This window comes from Grammomys surdaster, unplaced genomic scaffold (assembly GCF_004785775.1).
Source record: "Grammomys surdaster isolate TR1022 unplaced genomic scaffold, NIH_TR_1.0 125698, whole genome shotgun sequence".
In the NCBI taxonomy this organism is placed as follows: Eukaryota; Metazoa; Chordata; class Mammalia; order Rodentia; family Muridae; genus Grammomys; species Grammomys surdaster.
In genome coordinates, this window is record NW_021620534.1 from 553,030 (window position 1) to 563,683 (window position 10,654).

The 10,654-nt window shown below is 44.1% G+C and overlaps 1 protein-coding gene across 3 annotated transcripts in view; it reads right to left on the minus strand.

The window, feature by feature from the left end:
* Positions 1 to 10,654, minus strand: part of Armc8 (armadillo repeat containing 8) — an 88,376-nt gene that overhangs the window by 4,774 nt on the left and 72,948 nt on the right. For all 3 annotated transcript variants that reach the window (XM_028788051.1, XM_028788054.1, XM_028788052.1), the window contains 3 exons: positions 6,279 to 6,374; positions 2,353 to 2,425; positions 1,472 to 1,565 (listed from right to left, as the gene is read on the minus strand). In XM_028788051.1, the coding sequence (XP_028643884.1) occupies positions 1,472 to 1,565; positions 2,353 to 2,425; positions 6,279 to 6,374 (263 nt within the window). The remainder of the gene's footprint in view (positions 1 to 1,471; positions 1,566 to 2,352; positions 2,426 to 6,278; positions 6,375 to 10,654) is intronic.

Below are 10,654 nucleotides of genomic sequence, written 5' to 3' on the forward strand. Positions count from 1 at the left end.
GCAGACCCTGACGTCCTATGAAGTCTGTAAGCAGTTCCTGCAGACCCCGATGTCTCCTTCACTCAAAGCTCTCTAACAACTTCCCTTCAGAACCCTGAATAAAACAGTCAACATCCTTACCAAGAGCCTGCAAAACTCTGAGATCTGCCAAGGTCTGGCTCCTCCCACATGCACACGCCCCTTCATTACCTCCCTCCAGTTCTACTGCTCTTCTTGTATATCCCTCAGCATGTGACATTCACCCTGTACCTCAGGGCATTTGAACTGGGCTCCCTGCCTGGAATAGTCTCCCTCTGAACTCTGTGGAGAGGACCCTCTCATTCCAACCAAGCCCATGATGAGCTGCCGTACCCTCAGAAAGACCTTTTCTGACTATAGGATATGAAAGAAATGTTCTGCATTCTTTGTCATACCGGCCATCACCTGACATATATCTATTTGTTCACTGTCTGACTTAGGAGTAAGGTGTATGCGACTTCACCAAGTTATTCACCTTTTTATAATCAATGCCTGGAACACTGGAGTTACTGGAGTAGTTCCTGGGAAAATACCAAACAACGGAGACAGGGAACTAGGATGGCACATCCCATGGGACAGGATGTGTAATGCCTGAAAGTACAACTTTGTAAGCCAGTGTCCACGTCATGCGGTGGGCATGAGACAGGCACACACGTGAAAGGCAGAGCCACCACGGTAAGAGGGGTTCTAGGAGATGTCCACATGTAGAGAGCATGCGCCCTGTGGTAATTCTCAGAAGCAAGCAGGACTAGGAAGGCTGGTTTAAGACAGTATAGGAGAAGCATCTCTCGGAGGGCGAGGGTCCGGCTTAGGAGAGCTATCCTGAGGTTGGCCGGGTCTCTGACACTACCTCTTGCCCCTCCCAGGAGTGATGAGCTCTCTAGGATAGGGGCTCCCTCTTGCAATGGTATAAGGCAGAGCTCACTTGTGGCTCTGAGCTAGTGAGTCTTCACTACTAGTCTCTGTGCTTCCCTAAAATGCCACATGCATTTCTATTTTAACGGTCAAGGGAATACACTGGAGCAGCCTCTGGACGCTCTTCATAACCACCGAGATGGCCCAAATAAATATTCATCCAGAATAAGACGAGTGTTCACATCTCAGATGTCACAGCTACGCTAGCGAGATGACCGTGGGTAAAGCTGCTTGATGACAAGAGTCATGTGAGTTTGACCACCATCTCTACATCCACACGAAGGAGGACGAGAAGCACACAAGCTCTCTTCTGACCTCTACACGTGCCATGTTGCACATGCGCCCACCCATATACAAACACAGAATTAGTAAATGTAAAAATAAATCCAACGTCGCAGCTGGTTGACACAGCTACGAATAAAGCACAGCAATCTACGACACTTCAAAAGGCTGGCCGCACGGCTTACTAAAACAGCTCAAACCTTTCACAACAGAATGGAGGGTGGCCTGAAGCCAGGCCTTTTATGTGGATACTCACTTGTCACAGAGGTTTGAGTCAGCCGACTGACTCAGTTTGTGTAGAATATCTACAATCCCCATGTCTCGTAATTTATCCTGGCGCTCCTGTGAACCTAAAACATTGATACTGCTTGATTAGTGAGACCACGATGCAGGACACTGTTCGCTCTAGCTTTAGCAGAATCATTGGTGCCAACCCTTCTGTCCCTACCATCCCCCATGTGGCTAGACTCCTTCATGCCTGAACTTGCTCACAGCCTTTAGCTGGCCTCTCTGCCTCGAGCCCTCCTTCCTTCAAGTCCAACCTAGGTTCTACTGATAGGTTAGTTTTTGCATGGACTGTGGAGTCAAGGTCACATTCTTTGGCCTGGCATAAGACCCTGTGTCATTAAGCTTTGTCACTCTTTAAGGACAAACCAGTCTCTGGTAGGACACACTTTTTCCATTCTGTGTTTTCCACTCCCTGGGCATCCCAGTACTTGCTGCCTCTGCGAATAGCAATGTGGCATTTCTAATTTCATACTGCTCTGTTCTATCTTCCAATAGATGACTGAAGCCTGGTTTTGATGTCTTGAGCCACATGCAACTCTTTGTATCAAGGCCTGTGGGCTAAATCTGGTTTTGCTTCTTTCCATTTTGTTCTGTAATGTTCTGAGTGCAAAATACATGAACGTCCCTGGACTTTCTTCCCTACCGAATGACTAGTGACTGGTGCACAGCCCACCTTCTCTAACACAGGAGGCTGGTATAGACTGACTGTCACAGCAGCACGATGACTCTGTAATATTGGGAGCCAGCTGGTCCAAGTGTACAAGGGACGCTCCAAAGCCACTTCTGTTTTCCCTATGTAAAACTGTTGGTCCAAAATTTTCTTTGAAAGAAACCTCACCAATATCTTACCTTCTTCTTCGTTCCATATGAGGTTTGATATACAAAACATAGCGGCAAGCTGCAGTTTGACATGTGAATGACCCTATTGACATAGAAAAGGAAGAAAAATCAAACTGGGGTATCTCACTGCATATTGTTTTCCTTGTGGCATACTACAGGTTATTCCAAGAGCCTACAGTTGAACCAGAAGCCACAAACCTGAGGAGCTATAAAGTTAACATTAAAGAGAGTAAAGGTCAGGCTAACAGCAATTGATAGTGGTGGGAAATTTGGCCACAGAGCAGTAGAGCCCTTGCCAAAAGACAATAAAATTTAAAAAAGAGCATCCAGTGGTCAAACAGAATGGTTCTTGAGGCCACGGGGGAAAGTCTGCACTTTTAACACATGCTCCCTGAAACAAAGGTACCTACCAGCTCTACACTGTCAACCAGCCGAGCACTCTCAGGCACTGGAAGCAATGAACTGGGTACCTGACAACTCTATGCCTGTGACTAGCCTGTGTTCTCAGTCACTGGCATCATGAGTGGACACCTAACATGTCATGCTCTCAGTCGCTGGCAGATGATGAACTGGATGTAGACTTCATATTAGCTCTTCAGCTACTATCTTGCTCAAATAGTCCAACAATTCCTCGGGGTTAGGAAACGAGGCTACGGTCAGGAGGCTCATGAATGACCAGATTTAAGCACAATCTATAAATAGTTTACTCTCCTGATACTACTTCTGAAAATAAGAATGACAGAATGCTTTTGGCTTCTGGAATAATGACATTAGTCTTATTTCTCTAAGAATATCCCAAAGGACTAGTTCAAATTGAGACTTGACTTATCAAATGTCACAAGGATGACTAAGGTGCCTTATATTCTAACACATGAGTCTCACTTATTTTCCAGGAAGTGCTTCTTCTAATTAAGTTGGATTGTTTTTCTCTATAGAATGCTTTCTCATAAACAAAAGATGACTCAATAAACAGTAAGTAACCTTTAGATTACTTCCCTTCTTGTCCATTTTAAAGGTTTTACATGAGGGCTGGCGAGATAGCTCAGCAGTTAAAAGCTTTGCTGACTTCCAGAGGACCCAGATTTCATTCTCAGCACCCACATGGCAGCTCACAGCTCCCTATAATCCCAGCTCCAGGGGATCCAATGCCCTTTTCTGACCTGTGAGGGCACCAGGCACACATGTGGTACATATACATATACCCAATCATACACATACACATCAAATAAAGAAATTAAAAAACTAAAGGCCTTAAATAATTAATATACACCTGAAAGAACACCGACTGCATGATATGTTCAAGGATTTCTAGCAGACTTATCCCTGCAAGCAGGATTATACACATACAAAGCCAAGGCAAAGGACTGGGCGTGGCTTCCTCCACCAGAAGTTTTTGGTGATTCTTCTTTTGCTGTCAATGATTTTAAAGAAATATTCAGTTCATGCTCATTAAGTCAAAAGAGACTAAAACCTGTCATCTGCGCCCAGCGTCAGACTGAATGAGTAAACTGAACAAATGAACTTAGAGTATTTACTACCAAGGATGAATCTGTCCTCGTTCATTTACAAGGGAAGCTGGAGGGGAACCTAACAGGTGAGCACACATGAAGATCTCTTTGAACAACATTTAAATAGAGGCTTTAAAAAAGGAAGGAGCTAGATGTATGAAAACCACGAGGCTGAGAACTCCAAAAAGACAACTTCTCGAGGGGATCTGATGGGTACACAGTCTGTAAATAGTTTACTCTCCTGATACTACTTCTGAAAAGAAGAATGACAGAATGACGGAGCTTACAGGCCCTTGTAGGCTAGACTAGGGACCATGGCTTTCACGCTGCATTCAGAGGAAGCTTCTGAAGGATTTAAAAGATACAAGGTCTGAGCCACAGTTTTAGTGTTTTGGTTTGGTTGAGGGAACTGGAGTGCAGTTCTGGGAGGCCACCATAGTCAGACAAGGCCATCAGACAGGAGCCACACCGGCATGGACTCCAGTCAGGGCAGTAGCAATAGGACGATGTAAACAGATTCAAAACTGGTATTTGAGAAAGGGTTCATAAGACTTGCTGATCATCTAGACAAATGTGTGGACAGGACTGGAAAAAACGTCAACTTTGCATCTGATTTGAGCACCGTTGTAGATGGCAGAGGAGGAGACATGACAGCTTAGGAGAGACACTAACTTATAAAAAGCAACCCCAATGGGCCATTGGACAGCATGAGACGATGCTGAGTAGGTTGGAGGGTACCAGGTCCTGAGCCCTGAAGGGAAGTCCAGGGTTGAGATACACCTTTTAAAATAACTTGCAGAGATGAAAAACAAACCATGGCATAGATGAGAGTCTGCTAGGCCCGTGGTCTGGCTAACTTTGTCATATCCCAGAATTTCATTAGACTCTTGGGAGGACAAGGATAAGGCAAGCTGTGAAAGCTCCCTAGGAGGCTCGGCTGTGAGGCCGAAGCTGCAAACCAGCAATGTGGGAGAGCAGACCTTCCTACAATAGGTGCAGTGAGTGAGGAGGAGACAGCCAGAGTAAGTAGGTTAGAACAAATTTGGAGGCAAGAAAGGAGTGAAAATATGCAGAAGATACTTTTGGAAAAAATGGCTTTGAATAGCAGTATGAAAACTGATGGATACCTTGATGACTCAGCGAGCAGAGGAGAAGTCAGGCTCCTTCCTTCCAGTGCTACGGAGTGAGCCCAGGGACGTGTACACTGGAGATGTTCTAACACTAAGGAACTTTCAAAAGACAGAAGATGCTACATGGTAATGAAAAGACAAGGGCATTACCAGTTCAAGTTACAGGTTTTTACTCAACAAACACTGAGAAGATATTTGGGCTAGGTACTGTAAGGATGGTAGATACAGACTGTGCACGTAACTGACTCTGCTCACTTTGACGGAGACAGTAGATGCACAGAGACACATCACCAACTGACTAAGCTGCTCTAAAGAGAACAATGTTACAGAAGCTCTCACTAGAAAGCCCCAGAGATGAAGTACCAGTTCAGCTGGGATCTGAAGGGTGAGGAGTGGGGTAAAGAAGTGTCCCTGGTGGAGAAGTCAGAACAGATAAAGGAGCTGAGACAGGAAAGAATGTGGTTTCATTTGGGAGATAGAGAATTAAATGAATCAGCAGTACCATGAGTGGGCCACAGTATTTACTAGGCCAACACACAAGAACTCAACACAACAGAGCTGGGCTGTGAGGGCATGTGGACTTCGTCTTCTGTTCTTTTAGTACATTGAACAGTAAGATGACACAAAGTGACAGGGACTGCAGAGTTAAGCGTAAAAGACCAAGGAGAAAGTATGACTCTATTCGGGGCAGAATGGAGGCACAGCTTACTAGAAAATCAGTGAAGGACACTAGACAAGGTTTGTAAACACGAACCATCCAGCTCAGTTCTATGCCTTCAATTATGAGCTATGAAATGTCCAGCAAAGAGAAGACAGCTGTGCCGGAGGAAGGGCATGGGGAGACATCCCTCATGGTTAGAACGCAGTTGTGAAAATGGACAAAATGAAAAAAGATGGGGGTGTTAAGCATCAGATGTGGGTGCTAACTTGGTGGTTTCCCATGATGACAATGACAGAGCAGTAGGTGTAGGCTGTACTTGGAAGTAAGTATGTCAAGGAAACAAGGAATCAGATGGCTGGAGGGCTTATCACCACTGGGTTGAAAGACATGAGGGAGATGGACTGAGGAGAACCAAGAGCTCAAAACGTCAGTAAGAGGGAGGCAAGGGCAAAAGACCAGGATGAGAGCTGGCAGGAGTGCTCACACTGCTGGCAACCTGTTTCTAGGAGCTGGGCTTGCTTTCTACTTTAGTCTACACACTGTGACTTTGTTACAGTCTTCTTTCTGCAGTTTGTTTGAGCTACAATGCTACAGCCCTTGTCTTCTAGTTCTGCAGTAAGAGGGACTGAGGCTTACCATGTAGTATTTGATTTTCTGCAGGATATCATCGTTGGTCATAATGAGCTCTTTTGCTGTTGTCCCATCTGCAATGTTGGCTAGGATGCACAGTGTCTGGAAAAGAACAAAGAGCCAATGATCAAGAAAGCTCTCTCAGGAGGCTAGAGGGATGGCTCAGTGGTTAAGAACATGTGCTACTCTTGTAGAAGACCCAAGTCTGGTTCCCAGGATCCACACGGTGGCTCAGAACAACCCATAACTCCAGTTCCAGGGGATATGATACTCTCTGTGACCTCTGTGGGCACCAGGGACACACATAGCATGTGTACACACACACACACGCACACGCACATGCACGCACGCACACATGTTCAGGCAAAACACTCATATATAATATAAAATTTAAAAAGAAAGTTTCCAAATGATGAGAAATGGCTCACTGGAAGGCACACAACTTTTCATGGGTTCTATCAACGCCCTAATTCTCATCTCCTGTCATTACTGCCTAGAAAAGTGTACCTTATGCAAACAAGAAGTCAAACACTTCAGTGGTTTCTTGCTGGGCTTTAAGCCACAGCCATGTAAAGGCGGCTGTGCCATCACACTAATGTTACTGACTAGAATTCATAAGAGCCTGGTTGGTTCCTGGCTCCACCAAACTCCTACTACAAAGACAATAAATTTAGAAACTCATTTCCAAGAAGATTCTGTGACCGACCCCACCTTTCTTTGAAGTTGCAGCCTCACCGCTAGAAGCTTCCTAGGAGCTGCAACTCCCCTCCCTTCCTAGGTCTCCATCTGCAACTTGCTCCCAAGCTCATGCCTGAACCTGTCTATGTGCCACACTGGCTACCACAATTAGAACATGTTGATGGTTTTTAAAGGACAGAAAAAGAAGCAATATGTATGTGTAAAGAATTCTGGTCCAAGTTGGCCTGATGAAGGGAGACTGGAAGGACCCTATGCCAACTGGTGGGACAGTACATTTTGACAGAGCACTGGCAACTAGAGATTCTGATCAGTAGAAGAGACCACGCTTACCAGATGCTCCATTTTCTGCAGCCAGGACTAAGGTAAAGGTGAAGGGACTTGGCAAATCAATACAATGCCAGATGGAGCCTAGCATAGACTCGTCTTCTGCAGGGCATCCAGGGAAGATGGGAGTAAGATACCCTGTCTTTGACACGGTTACATAAACAACTGTACTTCACTGAAGCAAAAGGGAACCAAGAAAACAAGAGTTGCTGAGTACTATAAAGGCCAGGGGAAGCTTCTGGAAGGAAGCAACAACATGATCCTGCAGCTCAGGCATCAAAGACAGCTGAGGATGGGGCACAGACTCAAGTTCTCCCAGTCTAAGCCTTTTCCTTTATAAGACTTAACTGACTTAAGCTATGGAAGAAAGACCTCAAATGTCTTGAGGGGTCCGTGACTTTATTTCCCTTTGATTAACACACAGCTGTAACTGGATCACTAGGGAGTAAGATATGAAATACAAATCAAAGAAGGCTGCTTCTGGGACACAAGAGATAGAAAATACAGCTTCTGTAATTCAAGGCCTAAGCAGGTCGTAGGGAAATATTTAATCCTGGGCAGTGGGATCCTGATGAACTGTGACAGCAATGGCTTGAGGAAGATGTCTTGGTGTGTGACAGATTAGCAAACAGTTCCCTAAGAAAAGCAGTAACAATGGATTTGTACTTAAAAAATGAAATTCCTTCTAATAAGAGAATTACTCGTGGAGTGTTTCTGGGGTAGGCTGATGTGAGTGGGTGTGGCACAGTTGCCTATGAGACGGTCAGAGGACAGCTGTGTGGGGTCAGGTCTCCTTCAACCTTTGTGTGGATTCTGGAGAACAATCCAGGTTGCCAGGTTGCCTCAGTAGCCTTCTACTTGTGTGTGGTATGTGTGTTTGTTGTAGAGCTTCCCTATGTATCCCAGACTGACCTTAAACTTGCAGCAATATTCCTAACTCAACATTCCAAGTGTTGAAATCAGGGCCATTCCAGTTAACTCACGGGGTCATGGGAAAGGGGATGACAGCAACTGATTTCAGGGACTCAAGGTCAGAATCGCGGGAGCAATGATTTGTTCTGCCCACATTTTGATCTCAGTTCAACTAGAGGACAGTGAGTATCCAATCCTTTCTTTCACCTTCTCCTACCCATGTCTTTCCATCCAGATCTGTTGACACCAGATACACTAATACTAATACTAATACCAGATACACTAATGTCAGGCATACTGACATTACATGTGGAAACAATCCGCCTTCCTTTACTTCAGCTCTTCCTTTGTTGTGCTGATTACAAAACGATTTCACAAGCCATAGAAGGTGAACTCGTAGGTGAGACAATCCTCCCTAAACAAGCATCACCAGGATTTACTAGGACAAAGCCAAAATGCCCAGAGCAAGGCCAAGCAATCTGTAGAGAGGTGAAGCCTGGCAGGGAGCAGGGAGGAGGCAGAATACAAGAGCCACAGGTTCCATCCCTGCGTCTTGTTTCCCCATTTTCCCTCAGAGAGTCTCAGACTGAGCTGGCCAGAGCAGCCTAACAGGAAATCATGAAAATTACTGACTATGAATGGGAATTTTAAAAGGCCAAATCTTCTTGGGGAAAGGAAGAAACATAAACATGTTAAGCCTCATTGGGGAAGAACTACTCCTCTCTTACTTACTCGAGACTATAAAGGAAAATTATAGAAGACACCTTCAGTAAGACGGATTGGAAATTGATTTTTTGGGAGGGGGCATCAGAATAGGTCTATGAGCCTCAAAAAACAACAACAAAACAATAAAACCAAAAACCTTACTATAAATATTTCTATAGATACAAGAAAACTAAAGACATTCAATTAGTTCTTGAACTAAATCAACTCAACATATGAACTAGACAGCCGGACTGTAATACACACAGAAACATGCATGCATGCACACACTAGTGTTTGCATAATCCACTAGCATGAACAACTGAACATCACTAAAATAAAGCTGAGATTGTCAAACTGTGGCCTATGAGACACTCCAATACCTTGTCTATTTGAGTATGGAGTTCTGCTGAAGCACAGCCATGCACGCCTCTTGCCAGGGGCTGTTAGGGGAGAGCCAGCACCAGTAAAATAATTTTCAGCAGCTGCAGAAAAACTGATGGGGAAAAACTCCAGTATCTACTTGTTGATAGTCAATACACAATATACTAGGTAAAACTTTTCTTTTCTTAATAAAGAGGATCTATCTAAACCTACACCTCTCTCATACTCAATGGTAAAAGAATATTTTCTTCAAATACTGAGAACAAGGGAAATATGTCTACTTATATCAGTTCGCTTTGATAGCAGTTACTACAAAGAATGCAGAGCCCTGCAAAAATGAAATTTCTATCCTGCCATTTACAGAAAGTTTACCAACTCTGAAATAAGAGGACAGAAAAAATAATAAAAATGAAACTGAAGACAATCTTTGAAAAGATCAATTAAACTACTCCAGTCAGGCTCATCTGTAAAAAGGTACAACAACACATGGAACAAGAGAGGAGGTGGTTTCGACCTTTGAATCCCAGTACTTGGGAAACTGAGGCAGGAAGAATGCCAAGAGTTTGAGGCCACTCAGGGCTATATAGGGAGTTCTGGCCTAAACTACATTAAGACTACCTCACCCTTTCCCCAAACAGGAGGGTGACACTATGGAACACTGTACACATATAAAAGGTAACAAGGGAACACGATAATCAATTTTATGGCACTAATTTGAAAACTCAGATGAAGTGAAGATCTCCTTTAGAGACTTATGATGCCAAATTTTACTCAAGAAGAAATAGCCTTAAATAGTCCTCCTCTTGTTAAAGAAATTGGATTCTGAGTTGAACACAGAAGAAATATTAGACCCTAGAGTCTTCACTGGAACAGTCCACCAAGACTGAAGACAGACAATAGTATTAGCTCACTACAAATTCTTGCAGAAAATTGGAGAGACCACTTCCACCTCCTTGACCAGGTCCAGCAGTGCCTTTGGTTTGCTTTCTTTCATTGTGTGAGTGCAACTGCCTAACATGCTGGGGTTTGAGCTTGGTTTCTTCCATGTGGTTCAACGCACCTAAGATTTGTCCAAGCTCTAGAATGTATCAAAACATGTCTGCTGTGTTATTCCAACTGCCCCAGCTGCAAATCAGTTTTCCACAGTTTACACATTACTTTCTTGAGTGTCATACGGTTTGTTTATAGTTTCTGGTGACTATGAATAAAAATTCTTATACATATTGACAGGATTTCTGTGAAATAGGCTTTCATCTTATATATGAATTAATACCTGGGGAGGACTAGGGGGCTGTGTGGTAACAACTGGACCGCGACTATGAATTCCACATCCACAGATGTGGACTATGAATTCCACATCC